The 23413-nt window shown below is 41.5% G+C and overlaps 1 protein-coding gene across 1 annotated transcript in view; it reads left to right on the forward strand.

Moving 5' to 3' along the window:
• Positions 1-23413, forward strand: part of AKAP13 (A kinase (PRKA) anchor protein 13) — a 73435-nt gene that overhangs the window by 34890 nt on the left and 15132 nt on the right. Inside the window, exons 7-16 of the mRNA XM_009887179.1 lie at positions 6511-6553; positions 7953-8058; positions 14030-14201; positions 17591-17658; positions 18577-18643; positions 19819-19954; positions 20926-21038; positions 21748-21894; positions 22516-22766; positions 23395-23409. Coding sequence (XP_009885481.1) covers positions 6511-6553; positions 7953-8058; positions 14030-14201; positions 17591-17658; positions 18577-18643; positions 19819-19954; positions 20926-21038; positions 21748-21894; positions 22516-22766; positions 23395-23409 — 1118 coding nt within the window. The remainder of the gene's footprint in view (positions 1-6510; positions 6554-7952; positions 8059-14029; positions 14202-17590; positions 17659-18576; positions 18644-19818; positions 19955-20925; positions 21039-21747; positions 21895-22515; positions 22767-23394; positions 23410-23413) is intronic.

The following is a 23413-nucleotide window of genomic DNA, read 5'->3' on the forward strand; positions in this document are numbered from 1 at the left end:
CACTTGCATAATTTTGTGGTAGGTGTTTAAAAAAAATAATTCTGTCTGCAAATGTGTCTGAATGGGAAGAAAGCAACGCGTTCTGCACAAAAGCTTCAAAACCAAAATCCAAATGAATAAACATGGAGGGCCTTCTCTTACCTTTCCCATTTATTGTCATATGTACTGAGGCAGGAGCAATTTCCAAGACTGAGTTTCTAACTGACACTCCATCTGATGCCTCAGATGTTCCAAGAGCTGCTGTGGCCATTCACAACTGTTAATCCTTCAGCATTTTACAGAGGGAGGTCACAAGAGCTGTTGGCTGGAGTGCTCGGAAGACTGCTTTCAGCTTTGGAATAGCAAATTTCCAGTGTGGAGCATTGTTATAAAGCCAGGAACTGCTATAAATAAAACCACTGAAATGGAAGTTGAATTGAACTGTGCTGGAGGAGGTGGTTCTATTTACAGTAAAGTATTATTGTTCATCTTGACTTTTAGTCTAAATAGACAGTAGACTACAGAAGAAAGCAGTGTTGCCTAGTCATGTTCTTCAGGTCTGGGACACTGGAACAACTCCTTTGAAAGGCAGTCTAAACAAAATTAATGCATGAACCTTGCTAAGAATTCTTCAATTTAAATGCCTTTCTTTGGGTCCCTCTAGGGTTGTTCTGCTTATGTTGGAAAAGCGTACGCATAATTTTAGTCAAATCTCCTCCAGGCGATTGGCATTTATGACTAATGGCTGAAGGAAAATTTCAGGGGAGTTTGCTTTGCATTGCTTGCATTGCATTGGATATTCCTCAGATAGTATTTTTATATTCTGAATTCAGTTTTGGGGTATGATAGCAGCAATACAAAAATTGCTCTTTTTATGTGGCTGAAAGGACATGTTTTATTCAAAGAGAGTAATAATTGCTGTTTCTTTCTCTTAGAATTTTAATACTGATAAAGTCCTTAGCCTCTTTTCCCTGCTGTGCAAGCAAATTGATTTGTGTGTGCCATGGAATGACTTAGAAGTGCCTGAATGTATGCGCTGAAGCTGTAGATGCTCAGTGTAGGACCCTTAGGTCAGACCTCTTCCATAGGCAGAGTTTGCCCAGCCCTGTCCCAGTCATCTTTCCAAGGACAAACTGATGTACTATGTGAGCGATGGGTATCCAGCAACCTGACATTGGTCAGGTCACAGCTCGGAGGTTTCTGCCTGTTCTTGTACGATGAGAAGGTTTTGGAAATACAGCCCTTAGGCATCTCCATAAGAGGCTGTGTAGCAATTTCAGTTAAGAGCGGCTAGCTGGCTCCTACATCTCCTTTCAGAGAAGAATGTACTTATAAAGAATTGTTGCAAAGCTGTTGCTGTGCAAGAGCTGCTCTTAAAATTGAATTATTTTTAAACAGGAATTACAGTAAACCCTTTTAATTTGCAAAGTTTGTAGACAAGGGCATGAACAAATAGCAGGGATTCCTGGAAAAGTGCATAGTGCTGGAAGATAAATATAACTTTGCAAATTGAAATAAGCAGAAGGCAGAGCAGTAGCATGTAGCAGAAGAGATGATTAAACTTGTTGTCATTATCCTACTGGTACTGAGAGATTTGATGTCATTGACCGATTGCTGAGTTTGGCACTGTGTTTGGTAGACTTCTTCCAGGCAAGGACAGGAGACGGGGCGGAGGGGCTTTTCTCATGTTTAGGCAGTTTCTTTATAATGAGGACTGTGAGTTTTAGAAGGCGGCAGCAGAAGGGATGCCTGTTTTTTCTGTTTTATATTGGAGAAGAAAAGAAAGGAAATTTAGGTCTCTCCGTTTTAAAGCTGGAAGCTTTTAAGTGCGTAACATTACCAAAATGCTGCTGGTTTTTTTTTTTTTCAGAGGTAGAAGTGGCAGCAACCTTCTAGGCAGATAAAGGCAACACTTCGGATAAAGTATCCTTGCTATACCCAGCAGCTTTGGTGTCATTTAACTGCAAAAAGCAACCTTAAACAAGTATCTTGAGTTGTTTTAGTTTGATTCCCTGTCAGTTATTTCAGTGAAGCAGATGCTCTTTGTCCAGAGATCCACTAAGTTGTTGGTGTTCTGTTTGGGGAAAAAACCTGTTCACATGTAAGTCTTCATTAAGAGTTCCTGTAAAAAGATGACAGCAAAGATAAGAAAACCTTGAACCTCGACTTAAGCATGCAGTGAGACCTGCATCCCCCAAAACCTGCATCCTCTAGAATTTGTACTTTCTCAATTCTTTGCTTCTGGTGCCCTTTCTGAAGCCAGCTGCTTCGCAGACATTTCCTTTGCTTTGGTTTTAGTGTGCTTTGGCCGCTTTCCTCTCCTTTTTATTATTAAATGCATTTTCAAGCATGCTCTAATGTCTGCTGTTAACCCACTTCTCAGCCCAGGGCCGGACTCGACCATCGAGAAGAATCTCCTTCTCCTTCAGCATCTCTCCACTCATTCCTAAGTCTAAAACTCTCTTTTCTATTGGCTCTTCTTCCAGTGATGAGGAGGAGGAGTTGGATAGTAAGTAATTGTTTTCTGTGTGTTGCAGCCATAATGGGTGGAAACACAGGGAAATCTGGTTTTCTGCTTTAGACCTCGAAGTTTCACCTTGCAAACAGTGAACTAACCTTTCCATTGCGTGATGTCTAACAGCATTATCTTAGTCCTGTATCTGAATACTAACTAATGGCAGAGTAAAAGGATTATAATCCGAAGGGTCTTGTACATCAGCAGCATTATGTCTCATCTGGTTAGTTTTGGTCTGTATCCATGTGCAAATATCATCATCCACCACTCTGACCAGCAATACAGTTGTTACCTTTTTATTTAAACCAGAATACTTGCCTTGAGATTGTTGCAGTGCATGGAGTTAACAGAAGAGATAGATCCTTGTCCTCCATAGGTGAGAGTGAGTGTATTGCTCGGTGGAAGTACGAGAAGAGGGGAGAAGCCCTGATGCAAAACTCTGAAAATCTTGCTTACAACTATCACAGTTCCCCTACTGAGCAAAATGCATACATCGCAACCAGACACCTTAAATCGTCAAGGTGTTCATATCTAAGTCCTGATATTATAATCAGAATAGTCTTGTTGGGAAACAGGCGAATGTTATATGGTAGCTTTTTTCCCTCCTGCAAACTCCGTTGCTAAAAGAAACCCAGCTAAGGCAGTAGATTAAATTAAAGTAATTTAGTGTCCTCTTGTTTTTTCAAATAGGCTTATCAAAGATAATTGAAAATGCTTCCTATTTCTTAAGCATGTTTTATTAGACTGTTGAAATAAACCAGAACAGATAATTCTCTAGCTAAAAAGAAACTTCAGAGCAGCTGCATTAGTTGGTTGAAATCAAAGGTTTGCATGGAAACTAGCCCACATCCCTTGTGTTCATACTGGGATGGAGGAAATTGCTTTCCAGTCCAACAGATTTTGGTTGCTGCCTGAATTTAAAAAATCTCCACAGCATCCATGTTGTAGGTATCTAAATTCTCCTCCTTACCATTCCCGGTCTTCACTGTGGATTTTTCCCTTCCTACACGAAAGTCCTGTGCTCTGCCCAGGTGTGATACCTACTTCCATATTTGAGCTGCTTCCTCCTTCCCCTTTGCTCTGTCCTTCTCGTCTGCCTTTAACAAAACTCACAATTCGTGGTCTCCACAAAGTGAGCTGCAAACACGCAGCTCTGCATTGATGTCATGCTCCCATGGTAAAAAGTACTCCTAGCTAAACTTCGTGGTGGATTTGGTTTTTCAGTTCGGTTTTTTGGTTGTGGTTTTGTTTGTTTGGTTGTTGGGTTTTCTTATTATTTCTTTTTGTTTGTTTGTTTTAAAGCATCCAACCAATTAAGTAATTCCTAATAGTAAGGCTAGGATGTAGCAATTTTGGGGTGTATTTCTGTTAGCCAGTACTTATCTCTGTCCCTCCACAGTGCTGGTGTTACCAATGAGCATTTAAAGCAATGTCAGATATTGTCTCAAACAAAAATACTGCTTTCTTTACATGCGTTTTATTCCCTCGTATTTGAGGGTACTGTGGTGACTTTATATAAAGGTTGGTCTAGCCACAGCTATTCGTAAGACTGCTTTGGCAATGGGCATTTTTCATCTAGTAATCCCAGACCAGTTTGTTTATTTTTTCCCATATTCAGGGTTCATTTCTCATGAGAGGATGGATGTGTTAGTATTGAGATTGCGCTTGCATTTCAGTTACCATTCCTCAACATCTCCATGGCTCTTTTCCTCTAGAGTGTGGAGAATTAGTTGCAGGTTTTTTGACATCATGTATTTAAGATGTGGATGGCTGGACAAGCCAGTCTGTGCATTTTAGAAAATTATTGTGAAGCCTTTGGTTTTCTTGACCCACAGAAGTTAATTAGTGCCAGCGTTAAGGAGTTGCAAGCAGGTTTCTTTTGTTTGAAAGAAACAAAAAGAGTTGTTTCTTTCAAACAAACAATCCGAGTCCAGTCACTGCTTTCTGCATAATGGACCTTGGTGAATTATTTCAAGTCCAGCTGTCCTAGGAAATAATTTAGGAGGGTGATGCTTAAAAGGTGTTCACTTAAAGTACACCAAGATTTGGCTGCTCACCCAGATTCGTTAGACATAGACAGAAGTCCTGGCCTTTGAACAAAACTAACTTCTTTTGTGGGATGTGAAATCAAGTTGTGCATTTCAGTTTTGAACCTGATTATGACAGGAAACACAGAAATTATGGAAATACACCTTCTTTGCCCCCTTCCACCCCCCAAAAAAAACCCCGAAGGTGAGGGAATGAGTGCTTTTCTGTGCTCATCTTCTTGGGCTTTATAGCTTGCAGCAGAATGTTGATCATGTGTTGATCATGAAATCATAAAGAGGCTTTCACCTTGATTTTTGTTTGGATCCAGTGTCAAGAATCCCCCATTTTTAAGATAAAACACTATTGCAGTAAAAGATAAATAGTATATAATTCAAGTTCCCGTGCAATCTACTTTCTCAAGGTGCTGAAAAACAGTCGTGAATATCAAATTATTACAGCTCTTGATTCAGCGTTTGTTCACATTTCTTCCATTAGCTGCAAAGAAACAGAAAGGGTTGTGAAATACTTAAATACAGTCAAATTGATGAATCTATTAAAAAAAGGAAAGAATAAGGAGGCTTAGCCCATATTAAAAGTGAACTAGAGTTGAAATGTGAACCAGAGTCACTGGAGTGTTAACCAGGGAGTTGAGAGTCTGTAAATTAATTGTGAGGTCTTAGTAAGTGCTTAGTATTAGTAGACTTCATTTGATATATGTTACAGTATTACTAACTTTGATGTATTTGGGATAGATCATTAATTAGATGAAAGATTTTGCAAGGGAGATATTAACAGAGATCTCCAAATAGGGATTAGGTAGTGGAGTATGCCTGTATTTTAGTTTCTCAGTGTGAAGAAGTGATATTTCTGTCTCAGGCTGTGCTGATACTTGAATCAGCGGTTAGGAAAATGTGTATTTTAGAATCATAAGGCATAACATTGTACGCACAGTTTTTCCTAATGCACTTACTGCTTTTGGATAGAGGACCATCTTTGCCTCTGATGTCAAGTGGCTCTTTTGCATTCACCCTTAGCTTCAATATGTTAACAGAATTTGAAGCCAAAGTACTGTTTTTCTTACAGTGTATATGCAGAAGCCTAATAACATGATCAGTCATGCTGCTTCTTGAATTTCAGATAGGACTGCAAATAGTGAGGGTTTTGTGGAATCCTGGCAAGCCCAGTTACTCTGGAGAGAGCCCTCTCTCCTCTGGATCATATCATCCTGATTTTTCAGTATTCTTCGATGGTTCTGGTAAATGGTATCAGCTACCTAATCTGCTCCAAATGTATTGTGCACGCAGGTTTCGTGTGGTATATATCAGCTACCTAATCTGCTCCAAATGTATTGTGCACGCAGGTTTCGTGTGGTATAAAGAGAATTTGTGTCACTGGCAGGGCTTCAGCTTCATGTTGAAAGTCAGACTTTCCTCAAGCGTACTGTTGTGTGACTAAGCCCTAGGCTGGTAATGTTTCGTGGAAAACAGAATAAGGCTTCTCTTGTTTCCCTTACTCTTTATGAAGTGCTTCAGGATTTTGATGAGAAAATGAACTATAATTTTATCTAGCAGAAAAGTTTTATACATGAAGCCCGGATGTGTTGTACAATAGATTCTTTCTAGTGCTGTATAAATAAAAGCTTTGTGGCAGAATGATTCTCATTTATACCTATTGTCATTGAATTGGCAGTTCTGATTCAGATACCCTGATTTACCAGCAAATTTAACAGATGCACATCCTTTGCTTAATAGCTGAAGGACGATAAAAATACTAAGCAGGCTTTCGCCTCGGCATTGAATTTGAGAGCACTAAGGATACAGGGAGCGGGCTTTATCCTCAGCACGTGAAACCTATTCTAAACACTGACTTCTGGAAAACATTTCCCCTTCCTCTTGAACCATCCAAATATGCAAGCTATGTTGTTAAAATCAGTGGGCTAAGATTGCGGTCTAACATGTCACCCCCCCTACCCCTCTGATCTTTTCCAGGTACACAGGCGTTCGGCGGCCCCGCGGGTTCCTCGGTTCAGAGGTACGGTATTCTGGGGGTGTCACATCTCTTCTTTAGTGGTAACTGGGCAGCGCTAGCTTAGCGGTTGGACTTGCTGATCTTAAAGGTCTCTTCTAAGCAAAACGATTCTATGATTCTGGTGGGACTTCTGCAGTGGGCTCTGGTTTGGACACCCAGAAGCCCTCCTGGCACCAGCGCGCTTCAGCTGAAATGACAAGTTGTGAAAATTAGTCCTGTATGTCTAAAGGCTGAAGAATATTTTAGATCATAGAGTATGAAAGTCAGCTCTAGGTTGTATCTTTGACAAGGCTTTGTGTTTATTCATAGCTAATAACGTATCAGATTACCTATTATTGAACAGTATTAGTTTACCCTGAGTTATGTTTTACACTAAAAGTAGTTGTTCCTCTCTTTTGTTAATTCTGGCTATATTTCTATAATGAAGGCCAAAACAGTCATGTTTTTATACATCCCTTTTCATCCTTGAAAGCTGTAGAGAGGAGATAATCTTTCTGGTGGGTGCTGGCTTTAAAAGCACTTCCCTGGGGGAAGGACCTTTGTGGCACTGAGGGAGCTGTGTGTCTGGTCTCTGTGTCACTCTGATAGTTTCGGCTTTATTTTGTGGCTGGGAGGCTTTTAACCTCTGCTCACTGCTGATTTCTCCTCCTTGATTTCATTTGTCTTTCTGTCGTTCTGCTTTTGGTTTGTGTTTTACTGCCTATCAATGGACTGTGTCCTTTTCTTTAATGCAGTAATAGTTTCCTCCATAATTTCTTATTCTTACATAGAAGCTGAACAAATCATAAGCTTGGGCATGTAAAGACTGGTAGAAAATATCTGGCGTCCCAGAAATGCCTAAAGTAATACAAGTAACCATTGCTTCCTTCATATTGATATTCTCATTTCTCAGGGGAGGCTTTGCAGACAGTGTGGTTCTGTTAAGGACAGTCGCTGCCTTTTCGGAGTTCATTATATGCCTTTCTCTGGAAGGAGATCTCTCTTTAAAGGATGTGTGCATGTCGGTCCCTTTCTGTCTGAAATATCGATGATTAAATGCCAAGACTGACTGTGTATCTGCAGTATTGACTATGTAAATGGACAGATGCTGTTGAGCTGGTTAGTGGTTATTTGGCCATGGGAGCAGCAGAGGGTGCTATGGCATGGTTGGGAGAATGGAGATTGCTTAAAAACAGATCAAAGGATTCCTTGAAACATATGACAAACTACTGCATTGGCATTTTGTCTTCACTTTGCCTTCTCTGGTATGACACCATAGAGCAACCCATGACTATTGGATAATAAATGCATTTGTATTTTAAAAAAGAATCTATCTGTTTAATAGATGCTTGGGGCGGGGGGACAGACAACGACGGAACGGGACGACGCATGTAAAAGCAACCTCTTTCTGTTTTCATTTTAGCATATCTGAAGAGAGCAGCAGTGTCCCCCCTGGTAAAAGTGTAACAAAAGTCAGTCGCACCTTCAGCTACCTCAGGAATAAAATGTCCAGCAGCAAGAAGAGCAAAGTAAGTGCTTCTTGTGATTTATACAGCCGTGAAATTCCCATAGGTAGCATGAATTCTGTATTTCAGTGTGTTTCTGTATGGTGGTATTTATGTCTTTGCCTGACTTTCTTTCCTTTATTCTTCCTTTCTTCCTTTTGCGAGGGGAGGATTGTCTGTGGGGTAATAGGGAATAGCCACATGGGAAATTTTAGCACCCCGAAATTGAAATGCATCTGAGGTGAGTTTTTCTGTGCAATGTTTTTGCCTGTTTTCCCCATGGAATGAAGCTTCATTTATTATAGAGAATAGATTGTACTCCAGCGTGAGTTACGGCTTCGCAGTGATTGATGGATCTAATTTTTACAGAACCTGAGAGGTGTTTAATAAAATGAGGACAGGAACTGTAAGAAGGGACTCACTGCTGAAGGCTGTATTGTGTTTCCCTTTTATTTTTACCTTTGCCACAAAGTTCCTGTGCACTGCTGGAGAAGTTGCTCAAACTGTGACCTTTAAATGATAGCCAATATTTATATTTTCCCCTTTTTTCCGTCCTTGAAACCCTGGGATTCAATTTGCTGAAGGTTAAGCACTGCTCAGCACAGCTGAATTTCCTGGGAACAGCATTGGTTACAGAAATAATTACATTAATGCTAAATACTTCACACAAATGGGTGGTTGTTGCCTTAGATTGTCCCCTGAAGATTAATATACGTTTGGGGGTTTTTTGGCCTTGGTTGGATTTTTTACTTGAATCTCCCCTCGGTTTCTGATGTCTGACAGTGGGCAATGTGTGTTATATAGTTAGGTGATGTGCAGCGAATATGTTGGTAAATACTATTGGAAGGCCTCTGAGACACATAATTACGTATTCTGATGAGTGTCTGAGTAGCAAACAGGAAACAAAATGAGGCATAATGAGCTTTGTGCCTATCGCAGGATAAGGCTGGGGTGAAGCGTGCATGAATGGGAGGGGTCCTGTTTCATCTGCACAGGCAAACTCGATTTTAGCCTTTCCCAACATAAGCACTTGAAATCTCAGCCTGAGTGTTCCTCTAACATCGCTGGGTTTGTGTGCTCTCATAGTCCCAACGCACATTTTGATACACGTTTTTGGAGGATTGCATCACCTTTGCAGTGAGGTACCGGCTGTAGCGAGATCAGTCACCCTAACGCATAGTTCCTCTTTATGGAGCTGCCTTTAAAGACACAAGCTGCAGGTACCAGCGGCTCAGAGCTGCTGCTGAGCAGCTTTGAGACAATCCTCTTCCCTGCTGCAAAGTATAATGTCAAAAAAAAAATAATCTGTTTACATAGAAACCTCTGTGCAAACCACTAGCGAGAAGTTGCAGAGCATGTTGCACAGCCTGTGAACGAGACTGGAAATTTGTTAACTGGTTCTTGCACTTTGGGTGTGTAATCTCTAAAGCAAGAACTGGAGATACAGATACATATATATATATATGAGAGATCTGGTTGAGACAGGTAAGAAAATCCAACAGAAGTGCTTTGAGATATTTGCTCTGCCTTTGTTAATTAGGTGCAGTCTAATTTCACCAATTTCATGATTGTGTCTGAAACTGTGGATAAAGAATTGCTCCAAATTCCCAACAATAATACACATTACAAAAATTGCAGCTCATGTCAGTTCTGATATTTTTACTAAATAAAAAGCCGCAATACCATTCAAATCACAGTTTCTTCTCTGCTAGCAGTGGAATGTTTGCATTACGTACATTTTTAAGGCGTCAGCTGTACCCTTAAATAATTTTACCTAAAAAATCGTGGGAACACTGATTTCTTAGAAGCATTATGGCCGATGAAAACCTGCAAGAGTTAAAAAGAAAAGCAACAAACCTTGAAAGAGGAAGTTGGACAGGAAGAGTTGGTTTCTGTTGCTGTCTGGGCTGTTAGGAGGCAGAGAGACTTCAACTTCTTTCCAACTGGGTTTTACTTTTCTCCAAACCTTCAGAAATGAACCGTTTTCTAAGATGAACCATAAAATAAAGCACATCTGAGCCTACTAATGGCAATGGCTCTTTTGAAAACGGTGTAAATGGTTGTGTAAAAAAACCCTAAAAATAAAAGGTTGTTTGGAGTATTAACTGTCAGAGGATACTGATAGAAGTTTGTGAATTTACCCGTGTCTGGCATATAGTTTGTGCTATTCAGGGATTAGTCAGCAAGTCTCTTGAAATCAGTAGCTTGCACTGATTCACGTTTGTGAAGTCTAAAACATGCTATGTCTCTGTCAATTAGAAAAAAAAAAAAATCCACCTCAATTCTTCATTTGGGTAGAGGGTTTCTGGGAAATGACGACAAAAAAATTAGCATGAGTAATTTCTCTTTTTCCTTGACTTGCGCAGTTATTAGGCAGTGCTATACCACCCACAGCGTTTCAGTGTATATAGTAAGAGTTCTAAGTGTTTGAAAGGACTAGGAGACAGGCAATATTTGTGACCTGTAGAGCAGGAGGAGCGCAAACACATGAAACCTTTCTGTCTGGGAAATCTTCTGCAGCGCTTGGTTTACTGAAGTACTACATAGCAACACTGAGGTATGTTAAAATTCAATTTTTCTGTGTCCCAAACATCACAGAGGGTTTGATTTACCACCTTCTGCCTTTTAAATGGGTGGTCTTGTATTGACATGTGACTTCTAAAATATTAATCCAATCCTTTCCTGTCTGTATTTTTATTTTTTTTGTTTTTTAGCAGTGGAAGTTAGGGTAGGGCAAGATGAAAGTAGTAGCAAAGTAGCTAAAATCATCTTCAAGGAAGTTAGCAGCAATCGTCCCGCCCTCCCTCTTTTGCTCAACTCCTCTCTGACTACCATCCTCCCCGGCCGGCCGTGCCGGCAGCTCTTGGCCGTCGCAATGGGCTAATGCTGGTGGGGAGCAGCTCTCCTGCCCCCGGGGGAAGGATGTCGATAAAATGGAACAAATTTGCCGAAGTACCTCAGATAACAGTGAAGCTAGTAGGACTTAAGCATTGGGAGGTAAGAGCTTTGTGGTTTATTTTGGAGCGGGATGCGCTGCACGGTCTGTTATTTCGGGCCGTATGACGGAGTTGTGGTACCCCTCATGTCTGTTAGCGCACATCGGCGCAGGTTCAGCCGTGAAGCCGTGCTTCAAGTCACGCTGGCAGCTCCGATAGCGCAGGAGAATGGGTTTGTTTTTACAGTCCCTTCATCAAAAAAACCCCGTCCAGTAGCTGTTGCAGAAAAAAAAAACCCCATAAGGTCTCGTTTTGAGACCTTGTACTTCAGCGGTATGGCTGCATCCCGTGTGAGAAGTTTGCTGTTTCCTCCTTGACGATGGTGCACCCGTTTCCTGTTTTTCCCGGGGTCGTTCAGCTTTAATTAAAATGGTTTTTTACAGTGATTTTATGAAGACAGGGTATTATTCCAGACTCCAGAATTACTGGGATTTGCAGTAAACACCAGGTACATTTAAAGTATAAGGTGGTAAATCTCCTTTCAGCATTTTAAGCATGGGAGTCGCAAGATCTGCCTTGAGCATAGGGTGATCGTTTCTCCTGGAGCTTCACAAGTTCTGGCAATGGAGCATAACTCCAGATGTCAGTTTGGTACCATCGGCCAAGGACTAAACTGCAGAGTTTTAGTTCTTGAATCTTGCCAGACTGGGCATGGTTAAAGGTGGGCAGGTCAGGGGATGGAGAATGCGGCTGTGGAGGTTTACGTGGGGTGGTGATCCCAGCTGATGGCTTAAAGGAGGCAGAGATGTGCCACAAAGCAGACTCTTCCTGGTGTGTTTTCTGCTTCAGACAGGATTATTCCATACTGTAATGCTCCTGGGTTTGCTTATTTGCAGAAAAAAATAGCATTTGGGGCCAGTAAATAGACTTTCTCTTTATGAGGCTTTGCAGGGAGAGACTCCAACACTGGCGTTTTGCCTGCCATGTGCTGGGAGAGGGGAGACCTTAGGCTGAGTTACTAATCATTTGAGTGTGTCATCAAAGGCTCAAAAGTCCCCGTCCCCCCCCACCCTGTGACTGCAGAGCTCAGTGCCTCTTTTAACTGCTTCATGGCGGTTGCTCACGTGGGCTGCTCTGCAGCACTCTGATATTTAGGCTGTGACAATATTTAGCAAAGGGCATGTGGCATTATACATAACAAAATGCAAAGATAAGCTTACAGAAGCCTTTACCAATTTCTGGTTAAGCTTCTCTTTCAGATGCCATGAAATCTGCAGTAAGAGTTAAAGATCTGGAACTGAATTGTACGGTAAACATTTCATAGAGTAGTACATAGAAAGACAAGGAGACACTGTAATTCAAATTTGGAGTTTTTCTGTGGAGTTTCCTTAAAAAATTGTTTGGGAGAATTCCAAATCCACGAAAGGCTGCAGGGAAAAATGTTTCAAATTTTTAGTATTTAGCATTTTCTATCTCAGGTAGCGATAGAAAGGTACGCAAAACCCCTGTTGAAAGTTGGAGAAGCTGGCTGTGCTTGCCATCTTTCCTAAGCTGAGTAGCCCGGAGGTTGAACTGTGGCTTCCAGAAGACAAGATAATCCTTTACGGTGTTGCTGTTGTTTGTCAGCCTTTCCATGATCCCATATTTCAAGTTTTTGAAAGAATCATTTCCCCAACAAGCTTCACGTAGTTACTTGGGGTTGTATGAAACTGTTGAACAGTCAGAAGGAAAACGGAGGTGGGAATATTCTGGCAGTGATGCTGTACAGGCACCAAGGAGGAGCTTGAGCTTGTGTTCTCCATTAAAAATGCAGATGCAAAGCACAAGTCTTATGGGTTGGCCTTAAAAATTAACTGTGTTGAAAGTTTGATACACATTACACGTGGTGTTTGTATTTAACACAATTCATTGAAAGTGCTGAAGAGGTTGATGAGAGCCCAGAAGAAGAGGTAAGTCATTAAACCAAGCAAATATAAAACAAAGGTGGAAGAAAATAGCTGCCTTCAGAAAAGACTCAGTTTCATCTCCGCTGGTGATGAAACCTTATGAAGTTCAATAAGGGTAAGTGTAGGGTACTGCACCTGGGGAGGAATAACCCCATGCACCAGTACAGGTTGGGGGCTGACCTCCTGGAGAGCAGCTCTGTGGAGAGGGACCTGGGAGTCCTGGTGGACAACAGGATGCCCATGAGCCAGCAATGTGCCCTGGCGGCCAAGAAGGCGAATGGCATCCTGGGGTGCATCAAGAAGAGTGTGGCCAGCAGGTCGAGGGAGGTCATCCTCCCCCTCTACTCTGCCCTGGTGAGACCGCATCTGGAGTACTGTGTCCAGTTCTGGGCTCCCCAGTTCAAGAAAGACAGGGAACTGCTTGAGAGGGTCCAGCAAAGGGCAACAAAGATGATTAGGGGACTGGAGCACCTTTCTTATGAGGAAAGGCTGAGGGACTTGGGTCTCTTTAGTCTAGAGAAAAGAAGATTGAGGGGGGATCTTATTAATACATACAAATACTTAATGGGAGGATGCCAGGGGGATGGGAGTAGTCTTTTTTCAGTGGCACCCAGTGATAGGACGAGGGGTAATGGGCATAAACTTGAACATAGGAAGTTCCATCTTAACATGAGAAGGAACTTCTTTACTTTGAGGGTAGTGGAGCACTGGAACAGGCTGCCCAGAGAGGTGGTGGAGTCTCCCACTCTGGAGACATTCAAAACCCGCCTGGACGCTGTCCTGTGTAACGTGCTGTAGGTGACCCTGCTCTGGCAGGAGGGTTGGACTAGATGATCTCCAGAGGTCCCTTCCAACCCTAACAATTCTGTGAATTCTGTGAATTCTGTGGTGAGATACTCAGGCAGAAGGCTCTGCGAGTCGGTAATATGTTAATCCACATCCATGGGGGCTGGAAACTTGACTTTTTTAACAGAGCTGTGCAGATACGTGACTATTGTTAAGGTGTGCACTGATCGATATCGTCATAGTGCCAAAGGCAAACACTGAAGAATTTGTAACTAAAGGATAGAGCTCTGCAAACTAACAGGGCATGTGCTCATTTTCTCTCGGCAGGAAAAAGAGAAAGATAAAGAGAAGACTAAAGAGAAGGACAAAGATTCCAAGGAGAAGGAAAAAGATAAGAAGCTGTTAAACGGACATCTCTTCACTGCAACCGCCGTTGTAGCCCAGGCAACCTGTTACCACTGTATGAAACCTTTCAATAAGGATTCGTACTACTGTGCAAGTAAGTCGGGGAGTTTTCCCTCCCTTCCTTTTGTTTTTCGTTAAATCTGACATGGGAGATGCAAACTTTACACTTTAGTTTCCTCTTGCTTAAGGGTGGGAGGGAGACTTTGGAGATAGTGATTCATGGAGCAGCATGTTGCCTTATGGAAGCTGGACTGAAATGAGTCGTGGCTGCAAGGAGGTGTCCTGCAACCTCCTTCCTAGCCTGTGCTTGGACATCTCAGCATCCCGTGAGCTTTTCCGCCCCTGCTTGTTCGGATGTATCAGTCAGCTAGAGGACTTTGGTTATTTCAGCTGCATGTTATGGCTTGGGGCTGAGGTGCTTTGTTAGGATGGATGGAGGACAGGGAAAGCTGGCTTGGATTGTGGCTTTTAGTTCCAATGGGGAAAAATTGTCCCACCCGTCTTTAGTGTATTGCTTAGTTCTCTGAAACGCTGCTTCGGTGAGCCCTCGGGGAGATCAGCGTGGTACAAAAAGGAAATACTAACCCTCTTCTCCCTTTATACGTGAAATTGCATCACAGGTCAAATGGCAACTACCTGTGTGCATGTGAAGTACGTGCGCTACAGGGTAGGCAGTATGGGGACCACAGCGGAGGGTTTCTGTGAGATTGGTGATTTTGTTCTCTTTTCTTATCGGGCGGTTTCTCATGCCTGTAGCTCGATAAGGTCAGCAGTGTTTGTGTGGTTGAGACCAGAATGGTGGCTGGTTTATGCAGCAACCCAGAGCTGTAGAATATGCAGACAAAAATGGCTTTTTCCCACTGAAGCTCAGGGCTCTCCATTCCTCACTGTTAGTAATATTTTTTACTCCACTAGCCTAGAGATGAGTTGAAGTGTGTACGATAATTGCTCCCGGGCTGGAGCAGGAGGCTCTGTCTCTGGCTGTTCCTTCTGGTAGCTGAGCGGTGTCTGAAGCATCTCCGTTGAGCAGGGGAAGGAGCAGCCAGCCGAATCCCGAATGGCAGTTTTGAGTTTCCTGGAAGAGATTTCAGCAAAGTTGTTTGCATGAGACACACTCTGTGTCAGCCTGATGGGAAATGGAAAACATTAACAATTATAAGCTCTCAAATTCATCCTCTTCCTTTTCCCGCTCCACTTTCTTAGCAGCTTCTGAAGCTACTTAGAAAATCAAATATATTCCAATTTAACTCTCTGTATCCTAATGAGTTAAAATAATCCAACAATGTCATATGTTTTAGCATAGATGTTAGTTCCTTATTTTTATAACAGAAATTTGGTGTAAGTTTTCTGCATTGGCCAGAAAATGAATGCCACAAGGAAGGTTTGGTCAGGGCCCAGGTTGTACGCGCACATCTGAGAGTGGTTCTTTCTGCCATAGCATCTTAAATTAGCCATCAAATACCGTGGAAAAGACTGATAACCAGCAGCAGAGACTCTGTAGTTCCTGTGCTGTTGTAAACTACTTTTTTCCTACAGAAGTGGCAGTGCTTTACTGCTGCCATCACTGCTGTCTCGCCTATGGATGACTTTTTCTTAATGCCTTTTGAAGCGCTGGATCATTTTAAATCAACGTCTGAACTTTTCAGTGATGGCCCCAGCTTCCTGAAACAGCTACTCAATGCTGAAAGGTTTAGCATGCTCTAAAACAAATGGGCAAGCTAAAAACCCTAATTTTTAATAGCTCTCTGCCTTGTTTTTTTGTATTTTTTGTGATCACTGATGCAGAAAAGAAGCTTTTGGGTTTTTTAATTATTAATATTAGTGATACAGAGGAGTTGGAGGAACTGTCTGCCTGCTGAAGAGTTGAATTGGAGGAATAAAGTCCCTGAAACCAGATTTTCGATCTAAAAAGTCAAAATGCTCTGTTGTTAAATGGTACATACTAAAGAGCAGCCCATAGGCTTTCAAGGCTCGAGGGTGAATTTAATGGTTCTGAATTGTCTTGCTGCCTCTTTGCATGCACCAGAAGCGAGTTCTGTCCCTCTTCCTCGTTTGATCTGAAAAATGATACTGCTTGTGGGTTTTTGCAAGACTATGCAGGTTTCTTTCTGTCTGTCTTACACAGGAAATTGTGGGACATCAACAGAATAGCAACGCCCTATGGCCTTACCCTTACCTCTCAAAATATCAGAAGAATTACTGACTTGTATTAAGAAAGCCCAAATGTGAGAAATTTTAGAAATGTGACCAAACTTTGTCACTCTGGGAGTGGAATTTTTTCCTTTCATATTTCTTCTAGAAATAATTCAGAACTGTACGCTTACAGTTTAATGTACACTTACAATATAATTCATGATCTGTGTTAATACGTGTTTTCATGAATGAGTGGAAATAACAGGTTTTCTCTAAGCTCTCAAATCTCAGCATAAGAATAAAAATATTTGAGTTGTGATCTTTCATCTGTCAGAATAGTTAATACTCCAAACCCGATTATCAATTATTATGAAAACAAGACAGTTTTAATCATCTTTGAAAACTTTGATTCCCAGAACTCTGCTGACAGAGATTGTGGGCAGACACAGGGTATTCCAAAAAAACATAGGCAGCTTTTGCTCTGGCATACATGCAGCGAAGAGTGGTGTTAAAGCACGATGCTCTTTGCATTGGTGAATGGTGTGGGTTTGGACCAAAACAGTGGCTTTGGTCTAGTTTTCAGCAGGCAGTCCCAACCTCACAGGCGCAGGCACCTGACATGCTCCTGTTACTTCTTCTGATTATCCTGTAGTACAGTAGCACTTGGTTCCCATACTGCAGATCTTGGCTATGGTATGTCTGAATTTATATAAATGAATTTTCCTGTCCTTTTCCCATCTTTTGGATCCTATTACCTTGTCTTGATAAGAACGGTATTTGTGTTTTCAGAGAAAATATTGGCTCTACAATTGGTTTCTCTGTCACCTGCTTCTGCTTTCCACCTTACTTTTCTTTCAGAGGAATAACTCCATCTTCTTCCTCTCTTCCTCTCTTCCTCTCTTCCGCTCTGCCTCTCTTCCTCTCTTCCTCTCTTCCTCTCTTCCTCTCTTCCTCTCTTCCTCTCTTCCTCTCTTCTTCCTCTCTTCCCCTCCTCCCCTCTTCCCCTCTTCCCCTCTTCCCCTCTTCCTTTCCTTTCTTCCTTTCTTCCTTTCCTTTCTTCCTTTCTTCTTTAAGACTCATTACGACCCTGGCAACTCAACCTTGCGCTGATTTTTAAACAGAATTTCCTGTTAAATTCCATAAGGAAATCTTGTTAACAAACAATGGGCTAATTATCCAGAAAAGCAGCCAGTCTCTCAGTATCTGTAGCTACTCATGTAAACCACAACGAGGCCTGAAAGTTGTAATTCTCAGTTGTGCAAGATAACAGTTCAGATTACAAACGGCACAAACCGACCCGTTTTCTGGGTTTTTTTGTTTAATTAGTTGGTTTTTTTTTACTTTTGACAGACTGCAATGCAATTGTTCACAAAGGCTGTAAGGAGAGTTTTGCTTCTTGTGCAAAGGTCAAAATGAAGGTAAGAGATTTCATCTACTCTACTGAATAAACAAAAAAGTTTAACCAATTTAGCATGCAGATATATAATGCAATTTAGCATGTAGGTATATAACATCTACCGTATGTCCCAAATTTTCCAGCCCCTGTGCTATAGGGAATAATTTCTCTGGGCTCTCCTGAAATTCCCCAGAACCACATGTTATTACAGTAGTTGTTCCTGGGACTCTGCGAATGCTCCAGGTTAGCACCATGGGGTTTGCTGGCAGCAAATTCCCTGCTTTGTTCCCTGCAGTACATAGAGACCTTATGGTGAGATGGTCTGTCCTATGCTTTGATTAAAAACAAACAAACAAACAAAAAAGCCCAAAAACCCACTTCACTTGCAAAATTCAGGAGTGTCCAACACCCATAAATGCCGTATCTCTTAATTCTCAAATGCTGCGTCTCCATAATGAAAGATATTAAATATGTATGTTGTTTATATGATGAACGCGCAGAATTCGTGCTTGCCCCAGATGCGAGGAACCTCTCCTGCAGTATGGTTCTCCAAGCTAGTTAATGTTTATACAATTAAGATTTTCAGTTCTCTTCAGAATTGTCGGCACTTTTTCTTCTCATTTTTCTATTTGATGCATATTTCTTCATCCGTTATTCTGCTCATTTTATTGATGGCAACTGGGGGGGAGGGTGCGTGTCTGTGTGCGCATATATATATGTGTGTGTGTGTGTACTATATATATATAACCCCATATATTATAAATATATGTAAATATATATATATGAAAAAAAAATATATATATAAAATACACATACGGCCAAGAACCGATCTGTTCTGAGAGGATTCAGAAAAAACATAGCTTTTTTATTTTAGTTATGTGGCATAGCCTGATGGGATAAGGGAGGAAGAAATGACAGTGAATTTACTTTTTTCTTTCAGCCACAGAGAGGGATGCTGCAGGCACATGATACCTCTTCGTTACCCACAGTAACCATGAGAAACAAAAGTAAGAAAACTTCCTTTCCCTCTGCTTTGGTGATAGTCTGTATCCGCTGTTCTTAACTGTTCTGACGACTAATGTTTGCTATTATGAAAGATAAGCATTTGTCAAAGCAGGGATGAGGGCATCTTGTGTGCATGATAAGCAGTGGGGGGGGATGTCAGAAGTTGTGCTGAAGTTGCACAGAGTTTATCCACTTCTGCAGTGTCCATGTAACTAAGCAAATGGAAAGTCATTTCAGACTTAGAGTAACTACTTGACAGCTGTAGCTTGCTGAGACTGCTGGAGCAGATGAGTCCACAAAATCTGGAAGATGCAACCTATGTTCACATATGTCTGACATCGGAAAGAATCCCAACTATGAGTGTTATATTAACAGAATTTTTATTTTTTTTTAAATTAAATAGTCTTATGCTTTGAGGTAGTAAAACCAAAAAGTTTAATTTTGAATAGGAGTGATACTGACAGACTTCTCCAGGCTGCGCTGAGATATACACTGTGCTGCCGAGCTACCCAGTGTGACCGAGGGCAAACAATAGGAGTGAAATAGCCCACGTGGGGTTTGTAGTGCCATGATTTGATAAGCTTATTTAGCGGTAGCTTGGAAATCACTGTATGAAACCACACCGTATGGTATAGATGTACTCACAGTGGTATGTATCATGAAATTCAGAGGTACTGCTCCAGAAAGCAGAAATGTGCCTGAAGAAGGCAAAATCTGGAATTAACATGAAAAGATTAGTTGAAGGTATGTGATAGTATAATGAGATAAGGATTAGCGTTTCTCTGTGATACGTACTGATAGAGAAACCTATCTCAAAAAGTTTGACCAGAAGCAGGAAGATGTATATAATTATAGGCCCAGGGAAATTAAAAAGCAACATAGTAGATTGCTACATGTGATTATTTATAAAAATAAAATTAAATTCAGTTTCCCAAGTGTACGCTTCTGGACTTGCAGATCCCACCTAGATCTTTTAAGTGCAGTGCAATGCAGTCAGTTCTGCACCGGGGTCGATGTTGTCTCCTTCACATGGCTGTTTCGAACGGCTGAGATTGCCTGCTGACAACTCTAGAAAGAAAAGGAAGTGAATTTTAGAGCCCAGTTTCTTTAAGTCATCATCATCGCAGTTAACAGCGCAGTTACATGAACTGACTTTCCTCTGACACTTCCCTTCCAGGCTCACAGCCGAAGGAGCGCCCTCGCTCTGCAATACTGGCTCCTGATGAAAACACCGTGACCTCAATATTCAATAACAGGAGATCACAACAGACCACAGCGCTTTCAAAAAGTGTCTCAATACAGAACATTGCAGGGTAAGGTTTCTCCCAGCGCGCGTGAGTATGTGTGTATTGCCTGACGCTGCGAGCATAAAGAAATTCAGATCTCATTAAAAATAAATTTGCGTACTATGATTTGTGTTAAAGGTACGAAAGAGGATCACAAAACCAGAAATACCCATATTATACATGATACCATCAGTTGTCTTCTGCACAATCAGATTGTCTGGGTTAGTTTAGTCATGGCATGAGTTCAGAGGCATCTGAGTTGGCCTGGTTATATTCACGGCCACTTCACAGAGATGCTTTGGGCTCCAGGAGGAAATTCCCGTGCCTTGGGCTGGGTGCTGTGCAAGCACACATTTGCAGCTCGGGTATCGTATTAACTTTTGTGTCCATAAGGATAGGGAGGAGGCACCGTCCTGCAGTCTTCGTGGTGTTTTAGGACTGCATCGTACATAATTAATTACAAAAAGTCATAGAAGAAAATCTAATTGATGGTTCCTGCACTACCTGCATATTGAGCAGTTCGACGCACAGGGCGATAGCACAGACTGGCCTGTTCTGGACAGTTTGTATGCTCTGGCTATTGATGGTGAAATTTATTTCAGTCCATTTTTTTCGGATCTTTCTCAAAGCTAGCGATAAAGACTCTTGGATAGCCTTTTGTGTTGCATTTTTGCACCGCTTGCACCAAGGACAATGAGGATGGAAAGTTACTGTAAAATGGAAAATAACGAAAAGGATTTATCTAAACCATAAAACCTCGGGTGTAATTCTTTATAGAAGAAGCACTGTCACGCAGAACTGTAGATCTTACAGCTTGTTGAGCCCCAGTGTGTAGTTGTTAGAAACCAACTAATAAAAGTACATTTCTGTACATAACCGTGCGATGGTTGCTTTGGTTTTCAATTCATATTTAAAATGCATTTCTTCTGTGTATTTGAAAGTACATTTGGCTGGGTTTTTATGCCATAAATGATATTCTGTGTTCTGTTTTTCTGCAGAGTTGGGAACGATGATAGCTTAATACACACTTGGAAATTCCTGTCGCAGTCAACAGACTCCTTACATAAAATCAGCCGGGTGAATGAATCCATGGAGTCACTGGTTGATGAAGGTAAGAGATCCCCGTTTACTTTAGTCTTAGAATATTAGTATGATAAACTAAAACAAAGCCCCACATAGTAATTTCTTTAGCTTGTTGAATTGTGGGAAAACAATTAGAAGGTTTCAGTTAAAGTTGAGTTACTTGGAATTTAGCTCAGGGACAAACATTTCCTCTTTTGTTCTCCACCTCTGGCTGTTCATACAGCCACAGATTTTGCACTCTGTTACCTTTTTCATGCTGATGTCTTGTGTTTTCTATTTTTCCCAGAGTGGGGAAGGAGGAAACGTATTGTTTAGTTTTGTGGGTTTGAAAGTGAAGTCAGTTAAATTAATTTCTTAAGTTTAAATATTTTTTATACAGGGTGCTTTTTTAGGATATAGGTCTAAGTTCCCTTGACTCAGTGATGTCAATGAAGGGAGACAAACTGTGTGTTGTGGGTTTTTATTTATATGCGGTGCTGTTGCATTTCAGATAAAGAATCCATTATCTTTTATCTAAGATAGAATTTGGTCTATGTGAAAATAGCGAACTGGTTTTGTGCCACTAGCAAATAACCTTTAGAAGTGCTTTTTATAATGTGGTCCTTTACGTGGTATAATCCCATATTATCATTTTCGTGTCAGTATGACAGAGAAAGCTTAAACTTAAATGAATAGATAGGAATCTCAAATGAGACAATTTATCCACATCTTAATGGCAGTTACATTGCTTTGCGAAGGTGCAGACATGAACGAAGGACAGCTGATGGGAGACCTGGAGTTAGATTCCAAGCAGCTAGAGGCGGAGTCCTGGAGCCAAGTAGTGGACAGCAAGTTCCTACAGCAGCAAAACAAAGACGTTGTCAAACGGCAAGATGTCATTTACGGTGAGATCCCTGCATCATAAGTTTTTCACTTACTTTGGATAACTTCTTGTTATACTCACATGAAAGGATTTGGGAAGCTCTAGGTCGGCGAATAAGAACATTGACTTGGTATCCTCAGAAGCCAAAGTTTCATTCTTCAAGTTCTTAGAAACTTCATGGATTCTGTGAAAGCTTTCTTTTTGCATTTCACGTATCCCAAAGCTGTCAAAAAAAACCCCAAAATTGCCTTTCCTCATTTATCTGCTGATGACGTTTAAACTCTGTTACAGCAGCTAGCTAGGAAGTCTTCCGCCGGATGCAAGAGGCATCCTGTATGGTAAAAGCACACACAACGTTGAGGCTGGCAGTGAGGTGTTAGGAAGGAACAGATAACAGTGCTGAAGGTTCAGACCTCAGCAGCAATGTCCAAAGCTCTTCGTTGTGGGACTCCTCTGCCCCCCTCCCCATTTCTCCCACACGTGAAACTATTGACTGATGTTTCAATACCTGACGTGAAATTTTCTGAGGCCACTTAGAGAAGCCCAGTTATGGAAGAGCTTTCAAATGGCAGGGTTTCCTCGTACTGCTCACCCAGGTACTCTACAGTGACCTTGGTTTTGACCTTGTCCTCATCCTATACAGAGCTAATGCAGACAGAAATGCATCATGTCCGCACCCTGAAGATCATGAACGATGTCTACAGCGCAGGGATGTTAAAGGAACTGCAGTATGATCAACAAGTTGTGGACAAGATCTTTCCCTGCCTGGAAAACTTGCTGCACATCCACAGTCACTTCTTCCAGCGGATTCTGGAGAGGAAGAAGGAGTCGTTGGCAGACAAAAGTGAAAAGAACTTTGTTATCAAGAGGATAGGTGACATCCTAGTGAATCAAGTAAGCGCTGGAAAATGCTTACACTTCTAAGAGCACAGCTGGAAAGCAGGCGCTCTTCCTTCCCTCCTGTTTGTGCCTGTTAGATAATCACAACTGATGGCACTTTTACTCTTCACACACGTAAAAATCTCTGCCTGTTATTTTTGAAGCACTTTTTGCTCTTTCAGAGGAAAGTCTAATGGTGAAAATTAATTTAGTTTATTTTGTGGGAGAGAGAAGCATTCCCTGACAGGCAAAGAACAATTTGACCATAGCCTGGAGGGTAGGCAGTAGCCTACAGCAAAATATGCCCAGTGTGGTTTTTGGCTGAATTACTGACCTGCTATTTAATTTTGGGTGGGCCATTTCACTTTTCTTTCTCCGCACTTTCTCCTGTCTTCTTTTTGTCTGTCTTGACTTTTTTGTTGTTGGCTTTTAAGCCCTGTGAGGTAGAATCCCAAATTTTGCATTGTGTAAACACAGTGAAGTCTCAAACTCAGCTCTTTACTTTCTAGAGATCTAATTGCCTGGTTTAGGATGCTTTGGACTAATTTGGTTCCATCAAGTTCTTTTGAAACTGGCAGGCACTGCTGGGATATCACACCAGGATCTCAGTGCAAATTGGACTTCTGTGTGTCATGTCTTGCAGTTCCCCGGTGAGAATGCCG

The sequence above is a fragment of the Charadrius vociferus genome, unplaced genomic scaffold (genome assembly GCF_000708025.1).
Source record: "Charadrius vociferus isolate BGI_N301 unplaced genomic scaffold, ASM70802v2 scaffold190, whole genome shotgun sequence".
In the NCBI taxonomy this organism is placed as follows: domain Eukaryota; kingdom Metazoa; phylum Chordata; class Aves; order Charadriiformes; family Charadriidae; genus Charadrius; species Charadrius vociferus.